This window comes from Phytophthora cinnamomi (genome assembly GCF_018691715.1).
Source record: "Phytophthora cinnamomi strain GKB4 chromosome Unknown Contig1, whole genome shotgun sequence".
Lineage (NCBI taxonomy): Eukaryota > Oomycota > Peronosporomycetes > Peronosporales > Peronosporaceae > Phytophthora > Phytophthora cinnamomi.
The window spans coordinates 839,913-867,835 of NW_027150934.1; the positions used below are offsets into that span (position 1 = coordinate 839,913).

At 51.5% G+C, this 27,923-nt stretch overlaps 10 protein-coding genes across 10 annotated transcripts; 2 read left to right on the plus strand and 8 right to left on the minus strand.

Annotated features, from left to right (window-relative positions):
* Nucleotides 1-52: 52 nt before the first annotated feature.
* IUM83_06361 (uncharacterized protein) lies at nucleotides 53-982 on the minus strand (the record flags this gene model as incomplete). Its single annotated transcript, XM_067930561.1, has 2 exons — nucleotides 53-701; nucleotides 783-982. 2 exons carry the CDS (start codon nucleotides 980-982, stop codon nucleotides 53-55), a joined length of 849 nt encoding a protein of 282 aa, XP_067800460.1.
* Nucleotides 983-1,211: 229 nt separating this feature from the next.
* IUM83_06362 (uncharacterized protein) lies at nucleotides 1,212-1,984 on the minus strand (the record flags this gene model as incomplete). The annotated part of the gene is made up of 4 exons (XM_067930562.1): nucleotides 1,212-1,329; nucleotides 1,638-1,783; nucleotides 1,850-1,909; nucleotides 1,979-1,984. The coding sequence occupies 4 exons, from the start codon at nucleotides 1,982-1,984 to the stop codon at nucleotides 1,212-1,214; spliced, it is 330 nt and encodes a 109-aa protein (XP_067800368.1).
* A 554-nt stretch (nucleotides 1,985-2,538) lies between these two features.
* On the minus strand, nucleotides 2,539-3,081 carry IUM83_06363 (putative secreted RxLR effector protein; the record flags this gene model as incomplete). Its single annotated transcript, XM_067930563.1, has 1 exon — nucleotides 2,539-3,081. The coding sequence occupies one exon, from the start codon at nucleotides 3,079-3,081 to the stop codon at nucleotides 2,539-2,541; it is 543 nt and encodes a 180-aa protein (XP_067800392.1).
* Nucleotides 3,082-7,370: 4,289 nt separating this feature from the next.
* Nucleotides 7,371-8,323, minus strand: IUM83_06364 (Alkylated DNA repair protein alkB 8; the record flags this gene model as incomplete). Its single annotated transcript, XM_067930564.1, has 3 exons — nucleotides 7,371-7,761; nucleotides 7,843-7,962; nucleotides 8,028-8,323. The coding sequence occupies 3 exons, from the start codon at nucleotides 8,321-8,323 to the stop codon at nucleotides 7,371-7,373; spliced, it is 807 nt and encodes a 268-aa protein (XP_067800345.1).
* Nucleotides 8,324-8,413: 90 nt separating this feature from the next.
* IUM83_06365 (kinesin-like protein) lies at nucleotides 8,414-12,560 on the minus strand (the record flags this gene model as incomplete). The annotated part of the gene is made up of 4 exons (XM_067930565.1): nucleotides 8,414-9,997; nucleotides 10,090-11,982; nucleotides 12,045-12,218; nucleotides 12,288-12,560. 4 exons carry the CDS (start codon nucleotides 12,558-12,560, stop codon nucleotides 8,414-8,416), a joined length of 3,924 nt encoding a protein of 1,307 aa, XP_067800365.1.
* A 667-nt stretch (nucleotides 12,561-13,227) lies between these two features.
* Nucleotides 13,228-15,153, plus strand: IUM83_06366 (hsp70-like protein; the record flags this gene model as incomplete). Its single annotated transcript, XM_067930566.1, has 1 exon — nucleotides 13,228-15,153. The coding sequence occupies one exon, from the start codon at nucleotides 13,228-13,230 to the stop codon at nucleotides 15,151-15,153; it is 1,926 nt and encodes a 641-aa protein (XP_067800366.1).
* A 180-nt stretch (nucleotides 15,154-15,333) lies between these two features.
* Nucleotides 15,334-16,261, minus strand: IUM83_06367 (adenylate kinase; the record flags this gene model as incomplete). Its single annotated transcript, XM_067930567.1, has 4 exons — nucleotides 15,334-15,481; nucleotides 15,563-15,724; nucleotides 15,806-16,023; nucleotides 16,097-16,261. The coding sequence occupies 4 exons, from the start codon at nucleotides 16,259-16,261 to the stop codon at nucleotides 15,334-15,336; spliced, it is 693 nt and encodes a 230-aa protein (XP_067800391.1).
* Nucleotides 16,262-16,623: 362 nt separating this feature from the next.
* Nucleotides 16,624-16,854, minus strand: IUM83_06368 (COMM domain-containing protein 2; the record flags this gene model as incomplete). The annotated part of the gene is made up of 1 exon (XM_067930568.1): nucleotides 16,624-16,854. The coding sequence occupies one exon, from the start codon at nucleotides 16,852-16,854 to the stop codon at nucleotides 16,624-16,626; it is 231 nt and encodes a 76-aa protein (XP_067800393.1).
* Nucleotides 16,855-21,323: 4,469 nt separating this feature from the next.
* Nucleotides 21,324-21,705, plus strand: IUM83_06369 (Catalase/peroxidase HPI; the record flags this gene model as incomplete). The annotated part of the gene is made up of 2 exons (XM_067930569.1): nucleotides 21,324-21,486; nucleotides 21,569-21,705. 2 exons carry the CDS (start codon nucleotides 21,324-21,326, stop codon nucleotides 21,703-21,705), a joined length of 300 nt encoding a protein of 99 aa, XP_067800369.1.
* Nucleotides 21,706-24,049: 2,344 nt separating this feature from the next.
* IUM83_06370 (Transmembrane protein) lies at nucleotides 24,050-25,693 on the minus strand (the record flags this gene model as incomplete). The annotated part of the gene is made up of 1 exon (XM_067930570.1): nucleotides 24,050-25,693. One exon carries the CDS (start codon nucleotides 25,691-25,693, stop codon nucleotides 24,050-24,052), a length of 1,644 nt encoding a protein of 547 aa, XP_067800534.1.
* Between the last annotated feature and the right edge of the window lie 2,230 nt (nucleotides 25,694-27,923).

The following is a 27,923-nucleotide window of genomic DNA, read 5'->3' on the forward strand; positions in this document are numbered from 1 at the left end:
ATCTAAACGCATCAAATATATCATGGACGCAGTGAAGTCGTGTGTTTATATTTCATTCATTTAGCTGGCGTGAGTGGTGAACGTGGTAGAATTCGAGGTTTCGGTGCTTCTCCTCTTGCATGGCGGTAGACTTTGCTTCACACAGCGCTGCGACCACCTCGGATATGCGTGTGAACTTCCAGTCGACAAGTCGACGAGTCAAGGTGCGCAGTCTTCGTGTGAAAGAGCTCTCGCCGAAGTCGCGTGTGTACTGTCGCCAAACAGTTGTGACCTGGAGCACCAGACGCGTGTGCACCTCGGACAGAAGCGTAATGGAGTCGCTCTCAATGACCACCTTGCCACTAACCAAGTTTCGCTGCTGCTGAGTTTCGACTAATACCACTGCTCGCTCCAGATCCTGCAGCCACTGAGGTTTGACTGTCTTTGTATCTAAATTGTCGACACGGGCATGCTTGCCGGCGAGGACCCGAGCTCGGTAGTGAGCCAGACGAGCGAACTCGCTCACTTCATCCAAATCGAGATCTGCAAAGCCTGGTTCACCGCAGACGGTCACGAAGTCTTCGGTTCTTGATAGTCGCAGTGAATAAACGTCCAACAAGCTCGTACTGGATGATCGAGTCATGCTTGACTTGTCACTGGGAGACCCATTCTCAACACCGGCAGGTGAAGGCCGTCCATTTCGTAGGTCTCCACGAAGGCGCCTGAGGAGTCAAAATATGTAAGCCTTGTAAGTTGATGCAAATATTGGATATCATGGGTAACACGAACGAACGTAGACTCACTTGAGAACGCTGGGCTTTCGTTTCGTGGGCGATTGCTTGCCGAATTCGCTGGACTTCTTCGTTGCAGCACGAGTCTTAACATATTCGCGGCGCTTTGCAGGTGTCGAGTCGGCCTGCTCTGGTCGAAACGTTTGGGCCTCATCCGTCGATGATGCGTTATTACTTAGAGCGCGGGTGTCGACTTGTTGCTTGGTATCCATATTTTCAGACCGCAAGTTGCTGAATTCTTTTGTCCTTCTACCTGGCTCCGTCGAAATATGACGTCGTGGAAAAGCTTTGGTTTTCTTGCGCATTGTATTGCTCGTATGCGGCTTCCTTGTGAGCGATGGAGAAGTGGGTGAAGGTGCAGATAGCTTTCCACGAAGTCCGGCTTGGGTTGGACGATCTCGTGTGAGTAGTGCTGGGTGTTGAGTCTGTTTCTTATTTGTTTTACGCTTTGCGCGTGAAACGGAGGGCGGGGCTGATGTTACCGTACTGTTGCTCGGAGCTCGGTGCGATTTGGCCCACAGGCGTCTCCACCACCGTCCTATCCGACCAGCAGGTCCATCTACCCACACGAACACAACGCGGTAGATCGCTGGAAATGACGCATAGTACACCTGACGTATCCGATAGAAGTGTAAGTCTCCATAGCAGTCGGAGAGGTGAGCAGCGCTCCCATTTCGACGACGAAACCATTGAGCCAGTGACCATGCAACTGATGTGCAAAGGTTCTTGTGAGCAGTGGGGCCCTGTGGGCCCACGAACGACAACAATGAGACCAAGTATCGGTGCCTAAAGCGAATCGACGGCACGAAATGCTTTTCAGCACCTGCTGCCACTGCTTCGGCATAGAAATCAGCCGCAAACACGCACAGAGCCGCGTTGAAAAATCTATCAGCCATTGTTTCCCATAGCTGTACGTTGTGCTCGCCCAAAGCATCAGGAAAATACGACCGCGGCAGCTTGTTCTTCCAGAATTGTGCTGCCTGAACGGATCCACTGTCTTGATAGAGTCGAGCCTGCATCAACAGATAAAAGAGTTAGATACTGTTGATAAACAACAGCGAATAAAAAAACACACTTACAATGATGCAAATTCCATCTACGTGTGAAAATGGCGAAGGCATCGACTGGTAGAGGCCCTGCTGACCACACCATAAAGCACTTAGGAGTAGCTTGGATTGGTGAGTAAAATTTTTCGGCGTTAGACGTACCAGCATGCAGTCGATGCTGGCATCAAGTTGCTGGGCAACTTTTAGAAGCTGTGTAATATACAGGACTGCAACCTTGAAAGACGTGCTGGTTGGGTTTGAGATCTCCAAAACGCTTCGAAGTGCTATTGTCGCTTCCGTGTAGTATTCCGTTTGGAGGCACTCCCTAGACGAGAACACCACGCTAGAGTAAGCATGTAACAAATTACGAAAAACATCTCCAGCTCAAGATCGAGGATTAACCGCGCATAGCTCGTCGCGCTATCCACAACTCGTGACGTGTCGCTACCGTCGTTGCCGTCGTTGCTTTCATTATCCTCAGGAATCATGGAGGGATCAAGGTGTTCATATGTAGTCGGCGAGCTTCTCAAAGTATGGTGATAGGCTTTGTTGTTGTGATTACCATCATTGCCCTCCAAGGACATCATCCTGTTGAGGGCCGCAAAACTACCGACAAGCTACGACCGGCTTCCCAGCAGCACCTACGCCAAACTTAGCCTTGAAGTTAAACGCAGGAATGCAAGAATACACGAAACGTGGATTTAAAACAACACCAACGACGTTTATCCCCCCTTCACACCCAATTCCTTCATCTTGACCCAGTAGTCGAAGTAGCCAGCCCACCATAACCCCTCCTCGGAATTTTTTGCTTTCTCGCTGACTTTCAATGCCCTGAAGACGTCGAAGTTGTCTATCTTTTCCTTCATGTAGAGATCTTCGTAGGACACCTTCTTTTTGTAGAGCGCGTTGATTCGATTGAATAGCTTCTCGTCTTTCTTGGCGGCCTGCTCAAGTTTCTTCGCCTGATCCGCGAGTTTCTTCGCCTTGTTGTTGTTGATCCGCTCGATTTTCTTCGCGTCGAGATACTTTCGCCACCTGGTTCCAGTACGAGTTTGCTTCAAAACTTTGACAATGTCATCCAAAGCTCGGTCTTCATCCACCTCGTCCTTTCCTTCGTAGCTCCGCAAAACTCGTTGGCCGTTGCGGGTCGAGAGAGGAGTATCAGCTGCATTGTTCTTCGCGAGGTTGCTCGGATTTGAATCCGCCGCCGTGCTGCTAGCAAGAAAGGTGGCCACAGCTGCTACCACGACAAAATGCACGCGCATGGTTTTGGCTTGTTGAGCCTCGCGGGAAATCGAAGAATGAATTGTACTGCACCGCGAAGGTGGAGGCCCGCCACTGGCGGACTACCACCAACATCTTTTCCTTGATCATGCCCGATTCTCTGTCCGATTCATCTGTTGACGAGGGCACGAATGCATTCGGACCGAATCACATGCTGGCCTTACGGGCCTCATACTGGTACATGTATTAAGGGCATCTGTACATGCAAGCCGGATGACAGAGCACCAACTGGTATGACACGCTCGAATCAATTATTCACTGCTGCGTTCTTGATGTACAGTTGTTGATTCGACTATCTATAGTACACTTCATTTTACGTTACGACATGTACATGTTGAAGGCATGTAGCGTGATAATGATAAATAGCAGCTCCTTTCCATCCTCCGAATACAGTACATTAAGGGGCGGGTCGCAGTCAAAAAAAGAGGTCGCAGAAAGAGAATCCGCCAATCAAACGACTCCTCACCTCTTTTTGCATGTACACTCCCAACAAGAGGTAGTGGAGGTCTTTTGGTCTCTTTTTCTGTGATAGACACGCATTGACATATCTATCGTAACATTTGTGATCTCCCCCGTCATGAATCCAGACGACACGACTCTGGCGCCTCGATGTGTGTGCTTGGCGCCGTCGTCTCCGACAAACGTACGTGGCCCGAGCTTCCGCAACACCAGTATACCGTGCCGCGAACTGACTGGGATATGATTTGGTCCCAACAAGTCTTCTCCATGGGCTGGTTCTGACGACATATACGCTGCACTCGTAGGCTTCTTCTGCGCGACTGGCCATGCTTAACTGTGAGCAAAAGTTACACTGACTCTCATGTGAATTTCTCAAAGGAAAAGCGAAAATGTGCTGCGACCCGATCTCCACTTTATTAGCAATAAAAGAGCCAAAAAGAGCAGAGGTGCGAACCGCCCCTAACCGTGGTGTCTCCACTCACGTGTCGATCCGTACAGATGTACAGGCAATTTGGAAAGGTGGGACCGACAAAATCTGCAACGATGCAAGATTTGCGCAGTGTCGCACATAGATTCCAGCATACTGAAATACAGTATTGCGTATAACCAGTATGAGTCCTACGTTCTCATCTGCAAATAACCAGATATATAGTAGGTCATCTAGGGAGTTGGTCGGCACCTCGGCAAATATCGCATCTTTGGTGATAAAGTATATATCCTCCCGAGATCATGCCAAATCGCACGAGGGACCTATTAACCTACAAAAGACTAGGTAATTCGGGATAATCGCTCAAGAGAGGCAATGTAACTATTTGAATATCACACTTTTCACGAACTCCTGCACTTGAGCACTCCCACGCCAACTGTAACGCGCTTACGCTCGCTACCCTTCGATCTTATCCAAGTGCATCGACTCGAGCATGCACTGGTTCGATCGGGAGCGAGATCAACACGTAGAGGCGCGGGTTCTGAGCGAAGTATGAGGGGGCATACTGCTTGCTCGGTGTGATAATGCACAGACATGGTATTGAATTGGTGCGAATATGAACCCGCTAGCATGCGAGGACACATCTCGGCATCTGTCCAGTCACCAGCGTACCGGTCGAGATCATTAACTGGGGTTCGTCAGTGTGCAGACAGCACTGGACACACTTACACTGGTATTTTGACTTTGTCTTGTATGTGGGCATGGAAAAGTCTACGTAAATCGGCAGAACACACAGCTACACGCTGAAAAAACCGTGATTTGCTGGGAGATCGATTTAATCACGATATGCTTGCTGTCTCGAGAAAGATGTGTCTCCTCAGAGAACCACCACTTATTCGCGCAGTTAGGGGTATTTCACCATCTACCGGGTATCCCGCTGGGTTTATACCCGGTCCCAGTAAAAGACCCAGTCTTTGACCAGAATATGCCGAACATGGAAAGCGTTCTAGAGATTACGTTTTCAGCAGTTAGACATATTTGCCCATAATCACGGTGAGTAGACCCTGCCCTGCCCCATATAGCCCGGCAACAACATAAAAACAAGTAGGTAAGAGCAACTGCCACGATGGTAGTAGACGAATGTACGAAATGGATATGCTAGCTCGACTGACTGTACCGATACTCGACAAATTCCACTCCAAGGCCGCATACTCGTAGACCACCCACCGCTTTTTACTTTTATTTTATAAAAGTAGCGTTACCAGCAGCGCCCCTGCCACCAGTTGTGCCCTCTTCAAGCCGCACGACTGCCAAAGTAATCCGCAGGTGGACGCCGCAGTGAGCGGTTGCGAGGCCACGTATGAACACCCGACTGTGTCCAACACGAAGAGGCCCCAGAGAGACAATTTGCAACCGAAACGACGCGGAGATATGCATTAGTCGGCTCGGGAGCCAGAGGATTTGCACTGTGAAGTAGGTTCTATCTAATCCCAGACGCCGCGCTTGGCCGAAGCCGAGGATTTAGGGCCGTTCTTAACGGAGCGGGTGGCTGGGTGTGCGGTGTGCGTAGAGAGTACCACTCTGCGCGTCGTCGTTAAGAATGACGGAGTGCAGGCGGTAGGCCGCTGTACCAGATTGTACCTGTGTCCGAGAAATTGTCGCATTCACAATACGCCCCGAACCCCCTGTGGGCCACAGTGTGGCAGATACTACGTATGTTCCCTCAGCTAGTCGATTTGGACGACGAGGAATGGAGCAGTTCGTCCAGTGCTGAAGAGATGAATGACATTGCCGTGTGTGTCGCTGCAGCGACGCAGGCGCTTGCCCTTAGAGAAGATTATTCAGAGGAGCTCGCGCTGGGCTAGACAATGGTGCGCAGCAACTCTCGAGGGCGATCCATTTGGATGGGGAGTCAGAATCTGGGCAGCCTACCACGGACAGCGCACCCCCCCCCCCCCCCTCGTGGTGTGCGTAGGGAGACTACCGATGTGATCGAAAATTCCCTCCAGGTAGTCCCGACTGCTGCACAGAGCCGGTGCGCAGCTACCCGGGCCTACCGAGCCTACCGCACACCCGCTCCGTTAAGAACGGCCCTTAGCGTAAGGCACGAGGGGGTGGGGCACGCCGCACAGCGGCGCTCCCCGAAGTGCGAAGGCGAGAGCCAACGCGAGATTTTCCTACCACTTCAACATCAATTACCACGACCTAGTGTATAGTAATAGTAGATATAATAGACGTATTATAACGTATGTTTCCGGGGGTCCTAACTGTCCTAACTCTCCTAATTGTCCTAACTCTCCTAATTGTCCTGACTGTCCTAACTGACCTTGCAACACGAAGTGGTCTATAATAATACTACGTATTAATAGTACTTAATTAGTAGTAGTAGATAAAATGATAACGTAATTTTCCACGGGGGTATCCTAACTATCCTAATTGTCCTAATTAGGACAATAAGGATTATCAGGACACCTGTCATAAATTACCGCTGTCCCATAATACGGTTTTGTGTCTGTCAGTGTCATTTCAGTTTTCTTAGGACATTTTAAGACATTTAGGACCGTTTTAGGTCAGATAAACCGACACCAGCTATCATGACGATGAGGGCCGCATTGCGAAACGAAGAGAAAAGAGAAGTACTCATCGCCAAGCGCCGCATGCGAAGACGGCTGCAAACTCTGAATAGGCCAGTAGAGAACAAGATCGCAGGACGAGTCAGGACTCGTCCCAGGAAAATACAAAATTGAAGTGTAGAGGATACTAATCGAAGCTTGGAAGTCATGTAGCACACGACCCAGATCCGACAGCGAGGTCGCGCCTACTCCAGAAGTTGATCCAAACGTGTACGAAGCTCTTCAGTTTTGTCTGACTTGCTTTGGCTGGCATGGAGCTCGACAATGCGTGGTCGAACTGTTAGCCTGTAAAAACGTAATCACCATAAATCACTTGTAGCGGAGAGGGGCTACCGCGTTTTTTTAGCCTCGTTCTTAGACACCTTTTCCAAACGATGAATTCAAAGCTTTCAGCTTCACTGAATGCAACCAAAATTTTAGGCGAGACAGACAGCATCCAAACCTTTGCTGGCATGGAAAGCGGCAAGTCCTGTAGACCCGCAGAAAACGTTGGTCAGAGGGAGGTGCTTCAGCCCCAACTGCCTCATCCTTCGCTAGCATCGAGGCCCGTCGTTGTGGACAGCACTGGATTCTGAAAATTCAAGAATGGGCATCCAAGTCTTGCTCATTGGATTTGCAAACCCCCAGTTTGGTCGTCTCCAAAAAAGAGAAAAGGAAGTGCTGGCTGAGTCCACGAATCAAGCTCATGATTACATGCCTCCGAAATCGACACTTATGGTCCAGGGCTCAAAGCCATTGGCTCTAATGGATATCATGTACTAGTAGTAGACTGGACAGTTGCGATAGCTTCGCAAGTCAAGACACGAGCGAGGCGCAGGCACCAATTCGACCGACTGTACTCGACAGAAACCACTTCAAGCCCAGGTACCTGGGCCACCAGTGCCTCCAGCTCCCCACTTCGGTACACATGGCAGTAGCGCTCGTAGACCACCCACCGCTTTTCGCGATCTAGACGCCCGTGAGATCCTGAGCAGCGGTCAGCTTCTTCTTCGCTCTCCTTCTCCTGGGCGTACTTCTGCTGGAGTTTCCACTCCACCATGACATCCTGCTGCTCAAAGCGGCGTTTCGAGCGCGCATCCTGCTCAAAGGCCCAGGCCACAATCAGAACCTCACCTCCTACTCGAACCAACCGCGCCAGTTCACTCCAAATACAACAGCATCAGCACCAGCAAAGTCAGTGATCAACACTAATAAATTCAGTATATTTCACAGCCCAGTAGTACCTGATAAGCGCAACGCGCCGTTCCTCCGTCGAAATGTGATGCATCACAGCAATCGACAACGCCGCGTCGAATGCCCCCGTCCTCAGCGGCACCTTCAGCGCGTCGCAGCCCAACAAGTTGCTACATTCGGTCTCAGCTAGGCAACCTACCGCACCTCAACACCTCAACACCTCAACGACACGCACCAGTCGCTCAAAGATGCCGTTTGCATCAATGGAATGCTGCGATCGGCTCCGATCATGTACAGCGAGGGGTTCACACGTAGGTATTTGCCATTGCCACAGCCCACGTCCGCCACGAGTGCATCAGGCTCCAATTGCTCCAGGAATTGGGTCACTTGGGGCCACGGATGGTGCCGAGTGTGGCTGAAATGGGGTGCGATGAGGTCGTAGACCTTGTGCACGTGCTCCCGCTCGAGCTCCGTCGGGGCCAACGGACTGCACGACGCAGCAGCAACACCTGCAACCGTTACGTCGGCCATCGATTTGAAAATGGCTACACTTCAGTTTCCAGTCATAAAACATTCCCTCGGTACACTGACAGGTACAACTTCAAGCTGCCTTTGTTGGTTTTAGTCTTCGCGTAGGTCGGAGGCGCGTAGGGGAGGAGCGGGAGGTGCTGGGAGCTCCCGCAATTCACTCCTGGAGATTCGAACAACCTTCGCGCCGGTGCGTTCTCCGCTGGTTCTAGCGGTGCTGCCTCGACTTTGGGAGGTTCGCAAGTAAACTTTGGCCGTGGCCAGGTCTTTCATGAGCGCATCGTTGGCGTCCTCGAGCTGCTGAATACGACGCTGCAACTGTCGCTCACGCTCCACGTCGGAGGAGGAGTCGTCCTCGGAGCGACGCTGCTGTTCGCTTGACGACCGGATGAGCTGCTGCAGTTGCGCTTGCATCTGCTTGGCCTTCGACTTGTAGAAAACGAGGTGCTTCTCCAGGCCGGCGATGTACTCGTCCTTCTTCTGGCAGCGGACGATCAGCTTCTGCCACTCGCCATCTTTGTGGGAGTTGGGAGCGTCATCGCCTTCGTTGTTGGGAGGTACAAGAACCTGGGGCTGCATTTTCTTGAGCTGTTCCATGGCGTCGGCGCTCTCCTGCTGCTGTGCTGCAAGGCGGCGGTCGAACTCGTCACGGGCCACTACCAGCCCACTTTCTAGCTGTCCCAGTGCTGCTTCACGTTCGTTTAAGAGAGTTTGCAGCTCGTGCACCTCGTTCCCCATGTCACTCACGCGCATTCGCAGTCGAGCGACCTCATCGAGACATTTACCCATGATAGTTGCTGTAGCATCTACCCCGCCACGACTGAGCTGCTGAACAAGTCCATTCGCTAAGCCATCGAGTGGTGACATTGCGTCCGTGCTTTCAGAACGCTGTTTGATCGCTAACAGGTCGTTGCGTGCAGCCACAAGCTCTGCGTCCTGGAACGCAATGTGCGAGTCCAAGTCCACGATCAGCTCCTCGAGGTCCTGGAGTTCGTGCTGGGCTTCGCTGTCCAGGAAATCAGCCTGCTCCTCCTTTTTACGGAGAGCAAAGAGTTTCTGCTCGGCACGCAGGCGAATCTTCTTGAGTCGCTCCAGTTCCTCGAGCGACTTGGTTTCAGCCTGCATTCGCTCATCCAGTGCATGAAGCGACTTCGACAAGTCCGAGATACTTTCACGCACACCCAAGCTCTGACGCATTTTCTGCATCTCCAAGGCGTTCACACGACGCGCAGCTTCACTTCTACTATGCTCTGCTTCCTTCTTGCCCTTGAGCAAGTGAACCACTTCACGTCGCGTAGCGTGAAACTCGATCAGCTCCTTGACACTGTTCTCGAAAACAGAGATCACCGCATCCTTGTCGATTGGTACATTATTATGAGATCTCGTAGCAGTTGGTGGCCGACTCGTCTTGCTTGGTGCTGATGTACTCGGTCGCTCATGGTCAACGCGTCTCATCGCTTCTTTCGCGCTAAGGCTGCTGTGCGAGCTTCTAGGGGTACATGCTGCATCACCTTTCGCTTCGCTGCGCTTGTCGTTCAGTACTGAATCTTCCAGAACCTGGTTATCACGCTTCAGTGCTTCAATTGAGTGTTCGGCCTCGCCAAGTTGACGCTCGTAGTTCTGCCGTTCCAGAGCCCAGCGCCTGGTAGATTCTTCACGGGCATCCAGTAGTTCCTCCTGTCAGAAAAAGTCACATACACACACGTATCTCGTAAGAAAACAGCTATCGAGTCATTCCCTCAAACCGATCCAGCAGCCTCTCACCGTACATTCTTCTTCTGTAGCTCCTCGAGTTTCACCTGAAGAACAGTGATCGTAGTTTCCAGCTTTCCGATAGCTTCACTCGTTTTCAATCGAGACCCCGACGTGAGACTTCCTCGGCTGCAGCTCTCACCCCTGCTACTCGTGCTATTGCGTGTGAATCCCGAAGCACCTCCAATCCTGGAATTGCGCGGTGCTGAAGGTACTCTGGGTTCTTCCTTACCATCGGCTTCGTCAAGGTTGTCCATCACCACTTTGTCTTCATTACCATCATAAGCCGCAGTGCCTCCGCGGCGAGAAAACAATCCGCGCGACGACGACACTATCTTGCCACTACTGGTAGAAGGCGTCCGAGAGCGTCGATCAGAAGGTGAAGCTGTTGTGGTGTGACTTAAAGACTTGCTCTCCGAGTTTTTACCAGTCAAAGGCGACCGAGACTTTTCCTGCGCACCACCGCTGGAGCCAGGCACTTCGGCATTAGACCACAATTGACCACCACGCTCGAGTTCCTTTACACGCTCGATGAGCTTTTCATTCTTGCCCTTGGCTTCAACCAGAAGTGCCTGGAGTTTTTGTATATCAGCGTTCTTCATCTCGAAAATCTGTTCGTCTCGAGTCAAGTTCGCTTTTGCTTCCTTGAGTTCATGGCGAAGCTTCTGGACCACCACCGTTTCTTCCAGTTGTTGAGTACTCTCCTCATCCGGACACGCTGGATCAGCATCTTTCTCAAGTTGACGCGGTGGCGGTGAAAACACCAGCTTTTTAGCGCTCAACTCGCTAAGGTTTGCCGTTTGGATCGAGGCGTTGAGCAGCTTCACGATCTCGTTCAGTCTCGCCTGAACGGGCCGACCTAGAGACTTTATCTCGCGTTCCATGGCCACCAACAGCGTGGCAGCTTCCATCGAGTACGTGCGAATACTTTCTACAGCATCGCCATACAGATTCACACACTTCGTCGCCTGCGCTAACTCACGGCTCACCGTGGTAAGCTCATGTTCTTGGTCTACGTGCTTCTCCTTCTTCCCCATTGACGAAGACGGTCGAGACGGAGTCCGCGAGGGCGGAGCTGAAGTCTTTTGCTGTTGCAATTGCGTCTGTAGATTGGCGATAACTTCCCGCATTCGAGTCATTTCTTCATCGTTGCGCACGCGTTCCTCCTCGCTCACAACGCGATCGTTGACAATAGGCTTGTTTTTGATGTTTTTCGCACGGTTGGCGTATTTCAGCGTGTTCAGCGTTTCCTCGAAGTTCACACTGGCAGGGCTCACACATGCAATCATCAATGTGCGAGCATTGCCACCCAAGCTATCCTGCAGCAACCGTGTCAATTTTGAATCTCGATACGGCACGTGCACAGCTCCACTGCCAGTCCCAGCGCTTCCAATTCGACGCTTATCATCCCCCAAGGCGCTGATGACATTTCCTAGTGCTAGAAGGCCTTGGTTAATACTCACAGACTCCTTGAACCGGCCAGCCACGGCGCCGGTGCGTTTTGCGCGCTCAGATCCTGCCAAGTCAACGAGATGGAACTTTGAAAATCTCCGCGTACCTGACGCGAGGTCGCGCTGCTCCAACAACAAGCTGAAAATTGCGTGAGAACGACTCGACTGCTCGTTCATCAGCGTGCTACCGGTAACACGTGATGCACCCCCCACAACCAAGTGCCGAAACACTGCTTCCTTCGAGTCGGCGGGTTCCGACTTCACTCCGGCGATCACAATATTCCCCTCCCCGTCCTCACGAATCGCTAACTGCTTCGATGTGGTCTCGGGATGCAGTAAGTCTCGAAGCTCTTCATTGTAAATTTCAACGTACTCCACTCGCAATGTGTGCTCACTTCGACGCTGGTTGTCGCTTCCTTCATCCTGCTGTTGCAGCTTCTTGAAAACAGCCTTGATCACCTGAAAACAACAACAAATCGGTTAGGTCTTGGAAATGAATGTAATCACCGCAGGAGTCTTACTCTAGGGATGATCCCCTGTAGCTCTGTGTTCTTCTCACGTCCCCGAGCGTCAAATCCTGATCCTGCCATGGTGTGGGTTTTGCCGGTTCCCGTTTGTCCGTAAGCCAGTACCGTAGCGTTGTAGCCTTCCAAGAAACCCTGCACCAGCGGTGCGACACACAACCGATACGTCTCCTGCAAATTCAAAGTAACAAACATTGAAATCGAGTTCATGCATCACCAAGATGAGTGTCTTCAGCTTACTGTTTGCGAGCTCGTAATTCCCAGGACATTGTCGAAGGTGAAGGCTCGATCCTTGCCAACAATGAGCTGCTGGGGCCCCTTGCTTGCTCCTGCACTTTCACCCCGGGACGAGCCAGAGCTACTGCTCGACAGCCCGTCGAACGAGGCGGCGACCCGAATACAGCTCTTGGTCTGTTCCTGCTTCTCCTTGGAACTCAGAGGCCGAATCCGCACACAGACCTTGACTGAGTCCTGCTCCTCGACGCGTTCTCGACGATTGCTGTCCGCAGTCATGAACTCCACAAAAAGTCTTCACCGCAATCGCCTGCAAATTGTGGGGATGGAATTGTAGGACGCAGCAGAATGAGCAGTTGGCTGAAGACTGGCCATATTGTCGTTACCCTTCCAGGATGGAAACGTACAGCCATTTGTTTCGCGTGGAAGCTGCACAGAACCGCTAAAGTTAGAGGAGCACCTTGGCTTCGCTAGCAACGTGAAATAAGCTTCAACGGTATCAATACTACTTTGCCATAGGATCCTTCGCATAAGGTTTGCAGTGATTCACGATTCGTGAATCACTGCAAACATAACGATATCGTGTCGATCCCGTTAGGTCAAAAACGCAGCTTGATGGGAAATTACTGATAGACCTTGACCATCAAGTTGATGGATGAGCATCAACTGTGCATTTCATTTCTCGTTTTTGATGTCGGCCATCAGTGTTGGCAGCCGCCAAGGCGCCAGTCCGCATGATTTGGCTGCAGGAAGTGACGCGGATGACACAACTCCATGCGATAGCATCGTTGACGAAAGTGCCGAGCCTGCTGGCTGCACCATCGGTATCGATTTCGGTCGTACCAAGTGCGAGGCTGCCGTTGTCGTTGAGGACGGAAGTGTGGCGTTGATTCCACTAGAGTTGCAGGACCCTGAAAACTACTTTTCACTTCCCAGCTACGTATCCATGGGGGTCTCTTCTCGCCCTGGTGCGTGGGAGGTCGGGTTGCAAGCAGTCAGTCGGGCTAAGGCTGGACATCCGTACACCGTGTGCGACCTGACCATGCTACTTGGCAGAAAGATGGAAGCGCTACGTCCCAAAGACTTAAAGCGTTGGGCATTCGCTCTTCGGCCTGGACTAGCTGATAAGGCTGAAGTGGAATGCCCCTCTAAGAAGAGCAACAGTCCTAATCTGGCGTATCCTGAACAGCTTGCGGCCATGCTTCTGTCAACGATCAAGCAGCGTGCTGAGACTTTTACAGGGAAGCGCGTCAATGGTGCCGTTGTGAGTGTACCTGCGGCGTCTAACCGTACGCAACGCCAGGGTCTTCGGGATGCGTGTAGCATCGCTGGGATCCACGTCGAGAGATTGGTGATATCGTCGACGGCGTCTGCCGTCGCCCACGCAGACTCTCTCATAGCTGCAGATGATGGCGAAGCTCCCAACACGATAAAGCTCGTGCTGGTGGTGGACTGTGGCGGTGGAAGCTTGAACGTGACTTTGGCTCGAGTTCGTCCTGAAAGCGAGGCGGAGGATTTATCTGGTGGAATTGAAGTCCAGGTTGAGGCAACAGTGGGTGATCTTGAAACAGGAGGTGAAGCTCTCACCGATCAGTTATTCGACTACTTCTACCTTGAAGCCAAGGCATCCGACACGTCCTCAAAGACATCAAGTCCAGCATTCTCCCGACGCCTCCGACGTGCTTGTGTCTTGGCGCAAAGAATTCTCTCGACGTCGCAGCAAGCAGCGATTGATCTCCCACCTTGGCAACTTCGACGTGGGTCGCCCAGCGGAGGGGTGGCAGGGTTCTATAGCAGCATCTCGCGAGCACATTTTGAGAATCTGTGTGAAACGGAGTGGAGTCGCCTGCCGGATGCTGTCGAGCAAGTTTTGGCGCGCGCAAAAGTGAAGAAGGAGGATGTCGACGTGATCTTGGTCACTGGAGGTGCGATGCAAGTGCCGAAGTTCCGTGAGTGCCTTGGAGACTGCTTCACAGGGTACTGGGATCGTATCATGGACCTACCCAAGCATACTGTCGCAGTCGGAACGGCGTTGGTTGCAGCACAAAATGGTCGCCACTCCTTGCTTTACGCGCCAACGCCGTTGACACTTGGCATCCGTAGTGCGAGCGGAGATACGCTCGTTGTAGTGCCACCCAGCACACCGCTCCCAACAAGGCAATCACGAATCTACTACGCGAGCTGCCAGAGCGAAATCAAATTCGACATCCTGGAAGGCTTGCTGGATCCGGAGCAACAAGCAAATCACACGAGCTACTTGGAACATTGCATGGGCCACGTGCCTATTGATGGGAGTCGCGCATCTGCACCCTTGGTATTGAAGCTCGAGATCGTGTTTGAAGTAGACGCGACTGACCTCTTGACAATTGTGGTCTCCGACAACTCGAATAATCGCACGACGCGGTTGATCATAGCTGGAGATGAAACGTGTCTCTCAACCGAGGCCATTGCACTGGCAAAAGCTCATCTGAGCGAAGTCCTGAACGATGCGGTGGACACGCAAGAATCAAAGGTTGCATCTCCGTCGTTGGCGATGATAATCTCTCCGCAAACCCCACAAATTCTTGCTCCAGTCGAAACTTGCCCCGTCGACACCTTACGTTCCTACGTAGCTGCGTTAACGCCCATGGTGCAGACCAACAGTCTCAGCGTCTGCATCCCACCTGGAGACCTGTTCGTCCTGCGCTCGAAAGTGGAGCACGCGAACTCATGGCTCGCCCAAATCGACCCAAACCAGCAGAACAGCCTCAACACCGACCAGCAGACGATCACTGCACGTGAGCACCTGCGCCAAATCCGCACACTCCACCTCTCAAGCACCGCCAGCAGCGCCTTCTCTCAACTACGTCAGGAACTGGGCCTGCTCAACTAAAATATCACACAAATCGAGTGACATGTAGCAGCATGGTCAAGGTCACATACCTATCCCGATAGGCGTTTATTAGTGTGTTGACTGTCGTTCATACGAGGACCCGCCAGTCGCAACAAAATCTCCCACTCTTTCGTCGGAAGTCTTTTTGTCTGTCACCTGTCTGGAAAACGAGATTCTGTCTCAATTTTGCATGTCGAGCTCCGTGTTGATGAGGTCCACGAGCTTGTCCAGGTCCGCCAGCCCCTTCTTCACGTCGAACGTGCGCAGGTTGCCCAGCTTCGTGTAGAAGTCGATCAGCGGCGCCGTCTCCTGGTTGTACACCTCCAACCTAAGCAAAACAATTAAAGCAGAAAAAATGCATCAACAAAACATGTAAAAGCAAAACGAAAAAAAGTGTCTCTAACCGCACCTCTGCTTGACCGTCTCGGGGGCGTCATCCGGGCGCTGCACGAGCGACGCCGAGCCGCAAGAATCGCACACGCCCTCCACCTTGGGCAGCAGAGGAGGCATGTAGTACTCGCCCTCGTTGATGAAGGCCACGTTGTAGCCGTCTCCGCACTTGGTGCACACCCTGGCGAGGTTAGATAAACATACCCTAAAGGTTAGCACTAGCCTAACCGGTTAACACTAGCCTAAATGTGTTTAAACGCACCGCCTGCCGCTGATCTTGTCCGAAAGGATCCACTGCGGCAAGTCGATGTTCACCACCAGGTCGAGCTTCGTGACCATCTGGAAGGCCTCAGCCTGGGGCACGTTGCGCGGGAAGCCGTCCAGGATGAAGCCGCGCTTGGCGTCGTCCAGCGCCAGACGCTGCTCCATCATGTCCAGGATGATCTGGTCGGGCACGAGTGCCCCGCTGTTGTTGTATTCCTGAAGAGAGGATAGAGAGAGATCGCGGTTAGCGCTAGCCTAAACTGTTGCCGGTTAGCACTCTCTAACCCACCTTGATCTTGGCGCCGAGCACCGTGCCCGTCTTGATCTCGTGGCGCACCAGGTCCCCCGTGGAGATCGTGGGAATCTGCAGCGTGGGCGCGATACGCGAAGCGTATGTGCCCTTGCCGGCGCCGGGCGCGCCCAGGAACATAATCTTCAGCGACTTGGCGGCCATGGCGACGCGTTACGTGAAACCTCTCTAACCTGACGTCACTTTGATTTGTGAGCCGCTAGTTCAATGGCAAACGCACAAGTCGCAACATGTCACTAAAATGAGGTAAATCACTGCCCGACACTAAATGCATTACGAAGCATCTTGTGCCGCCAACTTCAACGTGTCAAGCTTTGCTTGCCGTGGCAGCGCCTCGCTTTTCCATTGATGAGACGAGGAGGATTAGCAGGCTTAGTGTCCCTCAAGTTGTGGAAACCACGAAACATTTTTTTTAACGCAAAAAAAAAACTTTCGATTGTGCTGCCTGCCGTCCTGAACTACTAACACGTAAACCATAAAGAGCTGGCCTTGAGCTGGCCGACTGGTTAGAAGTGGTTACGTTCGTCGTACCCGTCGTTTTCTTCATCACCATCGTCTTCTTCTGAGTCGCTTTCACCACCTTGCGAGTTGTTGCCGAGCAGCTCGTTGAAGGGGTTTTGCAGTCCCCAAGACATGTGGCCGCTCGGGTCGCTGAACGCACCGTAGTCGCTGGTGTCCACGGAGTTGTAAAACATGTCTCGGTCCGCGTTGCGAGGGTTCCAGCCGAGCGAGACCATGTCGATCTTGGCGAAAGAAGGCGCAAGAAGTCGATCACCACCTAGTAAAACCTGGGGACGTCGAAATAGCCGTTCTTTTGGCCTCCGAGAGCTGGCGCCAGTCCTCGTAGCAATCGTTTGCCGCAAGAACGCGGTGAATGTACTCGAAAATCCTGTTGCCCGTGCACACGACGGAAGCGTCGGTTTCCACCGAGTAGAGGTGCTCGAGATAACCAAGGCTGAGTAGAGCAGCATCCGTGAACGTACGGATTGGGCTCACTGACAGCACCTCAACATTCGCACAGTTCCTGATGGCGAATCTCTCGAGAAGAGGGCAGTTGACGGCCACCGCCCCCAAAACTCGTCTCCAAACACGTCGATCTTGAAGTGACGTCCGCGTGGCATTGCAGTTCAATTGGAACGGTGAGGTCCTGCAATCCGTGACAGCCACTGCCAATATTCTTCGCGCTCCTCCTGCAGCGGCCTCTGATCGCCGCAGCAGTCGCATCACCACACAACTTCAGATACTCTTTCCAGCTCCACCAGTGATCGAGCGATCTTCCAGCTGGCTGCGGCTTCGGGTGGTCTCTCGGAAAAACGGATCCGCGAAGGGTACCGGAGCCAGAGGTACACGCGCAATCTCGTGCAGGTTTTGTTAAACTTATCCCACGTACCATCCACCTGTCGTCGCACCTGGCGCTTTCACATTCACCACACGCACGTTGGGATCAATATCCGGGCAGAACCTCGCCACGTTTCCCAGGACGATGCGGCTCCGCTGCTCCAGCCCGGCCTGGCCACCCTTCACGAACCACTGCTCCATTGCAGCATATAGTTCCTTCATCACCGCCTCGATCTTTTCTCCCTTGATAACGTCTTTCTCCCGCTTCGCCTTCCGTGGCAGCACCAGGATCTTCACCTACGTGTTTCCCCTCCGCTTCAATCGCTTCCGGCAAGTGTTTACTCTCCAGTGGCACGAGTTCCATGTAAAAAGTCAGCGAAAACTACTTCGGAGCAGCAGCGCGCAAACAAATGTTCGAGGTGAACCCGTATGAGCAAGCACTGGTATCCTATGGATACTTGCGGACTATTGATGGAGCGCGTGAAGCGACGAAGGGTTTCAAGGCATACCGAACATTCTCGTATTGATACGTGTATGCACGAGAATGTGACGAGAAGAAGATTACAGACTGAAATTTCATCGAAATTGAGTATGTGTTCGTTGTCGCCGATAAACAAGCTGAGCAATGAATTATTCAAATGCTTGCTTGACAATAAGAGCTGGAGTCACCAAGCTTTTGTTTGTGGTGGTTAGTGACGATGAAGTACATGAAGCACGCGCAACGAATTCCGTGAACACCTTGGCAACCCTGCTACAGACCCTCAGCAAATTGCTTTGCTCTCGGTGGTAATGAGTGCGCCACTAAATACATAAGTAACGTCCTCCAAGTTCCCCAGGATACCAAGCAGTGGGGTGATGAAGTCTGGGTCCAACTTGATACTCGTCAGACATCCTCTATCATGATCCCACTTGAATTCCGCCGTCCCTTTCATCACAATGCGTTGTCCTAGTAGCTTGGTAGCAATGGAAAGTACATTTCCGTTATCGTCGCGTTTGAGTAAGTGCGGGAACGCCATGCGGAGCGTGCTCTCAGTAATGGTGAAGCGGGAAGCGACCGTCGCGATCACTGCCCCGTCCGCACCTTGTTCCATGCACGTGGGCTGCATGTAAATGCCTTTGTAACAGAGACTCATATACTGCCAGTTCTCAAGTAGAGCATCCACACCCCGCATAGAGCTGTACAACATATCTGGGTCTATTGCTGCGTGTACAAAGCTCCGTTGAATTTGCACTTCAGACCCACGATCAGACATCGACGAGATCTCCTGGAGACCAAATCGGAACAGACGGAAGTATTCCGCGGCAACGCTCCACACCGTCGTGATCGTCGAGAGGAACACCAATGTGGTCTGCTTCTCCATCCGTAGTTGTTGAATATCTTGGCGTAGCGTTTGGATGCTGCCTTCGAGCTCTTGAAGGCCACGGCGCTGCCTGATCCTGTAGCGCTCTTGGTGCATCCGCCCGCGCTGGCGTCGACTCTCTAACAATGCAGCTTGCCTCTCAGCTTCGACAGCCGAGGGAAATTCCGGGTGGCGTCGCGCACTGTCGGTAGCAGGCGTTCTAGATCCAGCGAGGACAGACTGGTGAATCGATGCGGCAGGAGTCTCCTCCGTCGGTCTTTCCACTGGCGCGAGCCTCACGGGAGCATGGGCGTTCTCCAGTTTTACGTATTCAAGTCTTGACTGCGTTGCTGTCTCAGCGATCCGAAAGCTGGAGCCGAGGCCTTTGTCGGAGGGGGGGTCTCGAGCGCTCCACGACGCTCCGAATAACTTGCTGGGAGAACTTGTAGACGTTCGGAGGGAAGAGGGTGCTGTGGGCGTCCATTGCGGTCTGTGGCGCGCGGTAGCGGTCTCACTTGATCTCGATAAGGTGATTTAAGAAATGATGCGGTTGATCACCGTTGAATGAGTCTGGGAGTCACCAGTGATGTGACTAGCGACCAGCGCCGTGGCACTGGCTTGATCAAATGGCTCCACGTTTACGGCATACAGCTGGTGTAATGAATAAAGTAGCGTGGCTGAGACCGACGAACTACGCAAAACAGAAGGAGATGCGCTTTGAGACCATAAATAGTGCCTAGAGCTCCCGCTCTGCTTGTAATTTACAAGTTGTAAAGTGGGGTGATGTGGTTCTGAGCTGTCCAGCCACTCATCTTTGCCTCAATGTGAGTGGTCTGACATTTTCCGACTACTGTTGCTCCTGTAGATTAGGAAGCATGAGAGCCAAGAAAATGGTTCTCATATTGACTGCTGTACATGTACACGCACTATTAATACAGCCTCTCCTACGGCACGTACATGTACGATTGACGCACAGTTGATGCTGGATGTGCTTTACGGCAGTGTACGCTCTACGATATGGCACTGGTATGTTGGATAAGGCCCAATAACGGTACTACCGTGAATATGTTTGCTACCTCGAACTCATGAGAATGGTAACACTTCCTTGCATTTTTTTTTTACAGAAAACACAGCTGTACTGCTGGTAGAATGTATATACCGTAGCATTTCGTGTATGAGATGCTAAAATGCAAGGAGGGGGAATGCTGCATGTAAGGCATGAGACGGGCTTAAAGCGCGCTCATCTGAGCCGTCGTAGTTGTTGTCTGTCATATGATAACACCTACCCCGCAAGCTGTACATACCTAGGTACAGTACCTGGTCTTCACTGATACCTGTTGGTACCATACGATTTGGAATAATATAACGACACGGATGACCAACTAACGACAGCTTTGATTGCAACAGGGGCTGTTTCTTGGCTAACAAGAGCCGCGACACTACTGTAGGAGTAGGTTCTTGCCTTGTTCACTTTGCTATTTACAGCAGTACACAACAGCTAAACTCCGGGAGCCTCGTCGTCCGCCCCAGACCTGAGGACCTCCCGCCTCAATTCCGTAATCCGAAGCCATGATGGATCTCTGCTGAAGATTTCGCCTGCGCAAACGTTCCCTTTATTAGATACGACGGGGGTGGTGACACTACACAAGTCTATGGAAGTAACGGTCACCTACGTGAATAAATGCGAGTTCAACAAGGCCAACTGCGACAACAAGGGGTATAGAGTGCTCCACAACGGTATGTGCAGTAAGAGCGGAGGTGGACGACATTTAAGAGAAGCCCAGGCTTGACCTGTCAGATTGAGTACCGTTGTCAAGCTGATGGACTAAGTGGCTATAACGGGAGGGGGTTCTATAGGTGACTTTCCTCCTCGGTTGTTCTCTGGATTCTATCCAGAGTAGTTGGGGCGATACAAGTGCGCGTACTAGTCCCTATATAAGCACAGATCCCTGAATTTCTTACAAGACGACAAAAACATAATGTACCGGAACGAACCTGTTAGGTTTGATACATGGGCAGATAGTATATTACCCAGTGCGTGTTGCCTGAGTCTTTTAGGGGCGACATTCGCGTGACAAAATAATCTGGACGTTGTTTGCAGTCATTTAGCCCTAACTTTCATGAGGGGCTCAAGTTACGAGACCTGGCAGTAGATATTCGCCCGACTACAAATAGATCGATGCCATTCTCAGTTAGTACAATCCTACGATTCCATGCTCCCTAACCGAGGCTACGTTGTTGGTCGTATATGATCTCCCGAGCACCCGTAGCTGCAAGCACGTCTCCGGTCTCAGCTATCTATGTTTTTGTTGCCCAGTTCCAGCAATGCCAGAATTGCGTGACCATGAGCAGGCGTCTCAGGACCCAGCTAGCTATCCAGGCTGTATCGCCAAGTCCCAGCAACGCGTGTCAGGACTCAGCTATCTAGACTTTCTTGCCACGTCCCAGCAACGTCACGCTGCTTCTCGCCACAGAAGAACTGGGCGGTGAACGGCGGTGTGGACAAGATCATCTCCGCGCTGGAGTCTATGAAGGAGTCGTACCCAACGCTGTCGACGGCCGACCTGGTCGTGCTGGCGGGCCAGGTGGCGCTCGAGGACGCCGGCAACGTGACAATCGACTTCCTGGGCGGACGCACGGACGCCAACAACGGAAACGCACGGAGCAGAAGGCGATGGGCTACAGCGGCTCGTACAGCAACGGCTCGCTCACGCTGTCGAACGAGTAATTCCAGGTGCTCCTGAACGAGACGTGGGCGGAGGTGTCGGAGAAGAGTACAAAGTTGAGGGAAAGGGCGTGTACACGATGGACACGGGCCTAGCGCTGCTGGCGGCGCCCGAGCTGAAGGAGGCGGTGCAACTGTTCGCTTTGGAGGAGGGCGTCTTCAAGCACTTGTTAAATTCGGCGTGAGCCAAGGTCACGGCACTCGACCACTTCAACGTGACCAGCTACTACGCAGGGCGGCGGCGCGTGTAAGGTATACTAGTCGATAAATACAGTTAACCCTGCACACCACAGTGCAAGCGCGGTAGCATAATTAAAGCGAAGTTTATATGACCGACTGGTTGCTTGCCTTTATTTCATTTATCAGCGTGATGGCACTCTTCTCACTCGTAGACGCCGTGGCCCGGCGCAATGTGAGTCAAACTTACTCTCTTTTGCGCTTGCTGAGTAAGGTAGGCGGCTCTTTTGGGGTCAGCATTGATGTTCGCGACCACAACCACCAACTTCGGAATCCCATTCACGCCAACACAAGAGGCACTGGCAGAAGCAGAGAGGCTGAGCAGAGCTTTTCATGATAAAATCCAGAGCACGGCTTAGTATAGTACGCAAGAGGTAATCTTGCAATAATAGTAATATTAGTAGTACCACTGCAGTACTACTAGTACTTGTTGTACTTGACCGTCCATCTCTCATTTCCAACCACAGGTTCATCAGCTACAAATACACTATATCGACAGAATCATCACGATCTCCCATAAGGGGACGATGAAGGTAAAGGTTTCTAATGATGGAGGAGGTGTCATTTTGAATATGCATCCCTGAATGTTGCTGTTACGGTACGAGTATCGCTAGCTCAACCAATTTGCGTCTAATTGATGGATGAAAGGTCTCTCGACGTGTTAACAGATATGTATAACTTACACAAGGTTTTCATTTTTTTTTTACGATTCCACCAAAAAAAACTTTATCGGCGGTATCGCCGACCACGTTCCTCTGTATTTGCGCGTAACTCAAAGCCCACAATGCCCGCGGTGTACGCTCATCAACATAAGCGTGGCGGAGTTAGTCCGTTTCGCAACGGAAAACAAGATCCATTGCGAAGAGTCTCCGCTGACAACAGGCAAGAGGTCTCACTGCGAGAAAACCTCACTAACAAGTAAGCCAAACAAATATTACCTTTGCTTCCATCTATCCGTCTTGTCGCCTTTCGAAGTCCTTCAAGCCGTCCAACCATCGCTTCCTCCTGCCGCATTGTGCCACAGCACATCTGGGGCTTCTTCTACAAAGCCGCTTGTTCTGGAGAAGAGGCCACCATATTTGCAACATTGTAGCCTTCATCGAAGAAAATTATGATGGAAGCTGAAGACGTTGATGACTACGCCAGCGCTGGCGAAGAGGAGCAGCCCCAAGCGGGCGAGATCGCGCAAGTGTGAGCGGTCCTAGGAAGTCTCGAGAAGACAATCAACGATCTACAACGAGACCAAGGTCTCATGCCGGACTCCGTGACGAGGTTCGCCAACCGCACTGAGCGTCGGCAGCAAGATAACTTCAGTGAGATCCGAGCGAATCAGGAGCTGCTACAGCAAGTGATCGAGCTGCTTCAAGAATATGCACACCAAAACAAAACTCGCGAAAGTACACAAGAGATCGTTATCACGCGGCTTCAGTCGGAAGCGGCTCTAAGCTAGAACATACACGCACATACTGTGTTTTTTGTTTCAATCTGAGTCAAAATGCAACTGAGGCCTCCTAACCAAAATCCAGAGGTCCCCCGAAAAGTACTGCAGCAGTGATAATTGGCGTTGTACGTCATATACGGTTTATGATCGATCTGGTATGACTCATACCAGAGCTGCTACTAACCTTCGCTCGATCAAGCATAGACACAAATTTCGATGAGTTGGCGCGTTTGACTGATTCCTCACTCAGGAGTGGGGTCACGAACCATATTCACAAACTCGGCAGATAGTGAAATTAATCCCGTACCTGCAGCTATGCTTCAAGAGGGAATAACTCGAGTCCAACTATCGTCAGTTCTTTTAGTCCAAACTACAGTCTGCCTCACAGTTGTGAGATACTTATCTCAACCTATGCGAATCTCTACAGTAGGTTTTCCGCATTTGGATACTTAATTAGCTTTTAAACTACCTTTAAGAAAGTTAAGGCTGCTCGACAATGTATTTGGTAATACACCCGAGGAAGTACAAGCGCGCACGTACCATTGGTAAATCTTTGGTGGTAGTTTTATTTCCTCATACCGGAGCAATGACTACTGTACCTAGTTCACACACCTCGGCGTGACATAATTTCTTGTGATTTGATTTGGTTTGGTTGTTTGCGGTTGAGGCACATAAATCGATGGTGGAAGAAATGCGCTTTTTACTTGTTGGGAGCGCGCGATGCGATAGACCAATAAAAAGTTACGTGCCGGCAAGACTTCTGCAAAGAATCGATGTTTTAACTGTTTTGCTCGAGCTGTTTGTTGCTAAGCAACACCAGCGCGATGTTTTCTGAAGACGCCAGCTTGGCATTAGCAACCACTGCCTCCAGCAATGCGCAAGCACTTCGTCGAGTCGAACAAGCTCAAGATGTTAGTCATCAACGACCAGGCCAGTGCGAAGATTAGAACGGTGATCGTCGCGATGCCTCCGATCTTGCTCTTCGCCCCCTCGCGCTGCAACCGGTGCAGCTCGTCTTTTTGCCTTGGGAGCAGTACTACGAACACAATCGCCAACAAATTGACCGCATAGGCGATTGCGTACGCGAACGTGACTTGAGAGCGAACGTGGTGATCGTCCGCTTGGATGTACTCGCGTTCAATGTCGAAGTAACCGTCGACTGTCTTCGTGAGAACCGTTGCGAACGGAATACCAACGCGCTGCGAGGTCACAGCCATCCCAAACAATGTGGCCTCGAAGCCTTGGCTGTCAATCTCGAGCATGAACAGCGCCCCGACAAAGTCGGTTGCAGCGTATGGAATCTTCTCGAGCAGTGGAACGCCCAACCAGAACCATTGACTGCGGAACACATCCCAGATAGTGAACATTGTTGGGATGACGTCAAGAACTACAACCAGAATCTGCGCGACGATAATGATGTTCCGCCAGTTCCACGCAAGCCCATACTTCTTGGTCAAGAACGTTCCGACCATCGTCAAGAAAGCAGCGAGCATCGTGGCGATGCCATTGTTGAGAGGCTCTACGCCAGCCCAAGTACTTTGAATCGCACTCGAGGAGGTCACCGAAAACAGCGCCAGCACGTTGTAGAAAAACCGGAATGCGATATACCGGTAGATGATCTGCTGCTGAAGCAGCTCGTAGATGAAGACATATACTGACTTGGAAGAGCTAGACGGAACTTTATCCTCTTGAATACAGAACCAAGTGAAGGGGATCACAAGAAGTGACATGCCGGCACAAACGCTCATGACGGCGTTGAACCCAATTGACCACGAAAATGTACCACCGTAGTCCTCGCTGTTAAGACCCAATCCCGTGAAGAAGGCCGAGATAATCGAGAAAAAGTAGAAAACGACGTTGCAGTTCCCCACCGCAGTGCCCCGGACGCTGGACGGCTCCTGTTGCGAGATCTCAATCAGGGCGCCGTTGAATCCACTGTACGCCAGGACTGTACCAAAGTTGGCAATCATCATAAGGATGATCATCTTGATTCCGCGGTTGGGAGCATCAGCGTCGATGGTTTCAAGCTGCTCAGGCGTTAGTGTGGCGGGGTCCAAGTCGGCGATTGCCTGATCCCCGTGGTACGGATCACCAAGAGGAAGAATTGCCATGAGCAAGCACGACACGAACGACAGTCCCCACCCGATCACAGTGTATGGGCGCCGACGATAGCCACAGATCGGGAACGTGTCAGTCAGCATGCCGGTAAACACGCGAAGACTGCGCGGGAACTGGATGAGAGCTACTGCAGTTGCTACAAGTGTCGCTGACATGTGCAGGTAATTGTTGAGCACGGCATACACCACACCGCTGATTGTACTCGTCACGATGCCGATACCGGCCATGTGTGCCACCATGCCTACGTTCTGCCACGAAAACACAGACACGGAACCTCGAGCGGCGCGTAGCGCGCCGTTTTCATGTTGACCAAACCTCTCGTCGCTCTCGACTTCGGGCGATTTAATCTCCGCGTACGGCTTAGGTTGATCTTGCATGGCCCTGGGGAAATGAGAAGTGAACTCGCTCGCAACGAACTAGTGTATGTAGCCCCCTGTAGCTTGTACACGAGGCAAGGTAGTGATCTTTCAATTCAGTGGACGTGCCTGCCCTTCACGACCACACAACGAGATGTATGTGGTACAGTACCGTACGTCATCACGAGTGCCGACGTATCGCGTCAATATTGCGGTTTCTCGCAACTTATGCTAGCGTCATTGTGCTGGCCAAAAAAGTTTGTACCCCAGACAGGGGTCATTTTACACATGGAAGATGGTGGCTTTCCATATACGATAGTTAGAATTAAGGTAATCTTCGCGATTTTGGGCTCAGATTTGATGAATTCAGCGTCGTTATCGAGATACATGTATAGGCGCTAGAAAAAAAAAAACGCTCAAGCGGACTAGCCTATCAGCAATCAAAAACACGAGCCCGAATCGTACGGCAAAACATCTGGTTGCATGGGGCGTTGACTTCGACGACCAGGATTGATTATTTTAACGGATCGTCGGATTTGTCCGTGTAAAATAATTGTACAGTACCCGTAGTGTACAGTACAGTAATGAAGTCTTTCGGAAAATAGTCAGTCCACTTGGATTTGGACTTCAAGCAGTTGTTGCCATGAATTGCCACAAACTGTTCAAAGCAAAGGCAGCTCGACTGGGGCACTTGAATATCCTGCCGAGGCACGATTATGATTGGCCCAAAGCACACGCTCTGGGCTCGTCTAACGCAAGATTCCTCAGCAAGACAGTCTAAACCAAACATCCACGAGCTGAGCAGGAGCGCTGCAGCTGAAATCGGGTTACACATTGTGCTACTGGGAGGCGGCGAATTCGCTGCTGGAAGGAGGCGAATTTGTTTTCTGAGAGGCGGAATTATTCTCCGCCCTCCAATCTTTCAGTCAAATATTGGCCAGTGAGGTAAACCGCTATTTTGGTCCAATGACATCTGCAGAAGGCTCATGTGCTTGCTAAAAGTTCGTCCGAGGCTTGAGAATACCCACCATGTTTTAATTGAATCACCAAACTGTGTCTTTTGGGAATGTAGGCGCAAACGATACTGGAGTTTCTATTTTCTGCGAGGAATTTCATCTTCCGGCTAATGACATGTGGGTCTACTACTACTACTACTACTACTACTACTATTACTACACCTTTTCTCAAGCAAACTGATCGTTTTTTCCAGCAAAGCGGTTGATTGAGGTTTTTCAAGCAAAGTGGTTTTCTGATATATTTTTCCCAACCGAAGTGGTTCGGTGGGGGGGGAAGAAAATCAACCACTGGGTGCTTGCATTGCTATTCACCGCCACCGCGCCGTTGCCTTCATTCGCGAATTCACCACTCCGTCCGAAGCCCTTCACCAAGACAATGGCCCCTCAGTCCTCATGCTCGACCTGTAACGGGGTTACACGTACAAGCAGACATATATAAGATCGGCAATTGCCGGTTTGTACGAAAATAAGCTAAAGTGGGCAAATCGCATAGGTTGGAAGGGGCATTGGTGGGCATTATACAAAGTACAAGATATCCAGGCGAAGCCTCGCGACAGACCGTGATCTAATCGAGCGGAATGCTATCTAGCTCCTCAAACTGCTTGGTGTGAAGAGCGCCCTCGAGAGAAAAATCCGTCAGTCGATTCTTGTACGACGGCTTCACCCACTTAAGTAGCGAGAAATCGCTCTCTACGGTAGATGTTCCCGGAAATATGGTGACTAAACCACCTGCAAACCGCTTCAGCGCAGGATATTGAGCATCCAGCGAGTTCCAGCAGTTTGCAAAGTCGAGCTTGACGTTTTGCTCCACCTTCGCGCGGAACTCAGTGCTGGAAGCGTACATTTGCCGCACTGCTGAGTGTTCCTGCTCGATTTGATCGAGATCGGACTCCTTCCAGAGCCTAGTCATGCGCGCGCGATGTTGATCAATGATTGTAGACAGATCGCGGCCCCTCAAACTGACCAGGTGATGGGGTAATACCGGTGGTGGATCGCTTTCGAGAGGCATGTTGTTAGAATCCCATTCAGGTTGAAGCTGATTAAGCCCTTCCACAATTTCAGCTAACACGCGGGCGACCTCAAACAAAAGGTTGTACAGTTCGTCCGGCGAAATCGCGCCCATGGCAGCGATAGTGAAATTGCCATCGTCTCGTAGCAATTCGAGCAGACTGTTAGCGTCAACCGCAATATTTCCACTGGGTGAGAAGGCATACCGCGAGCAGATACAAGGAAGT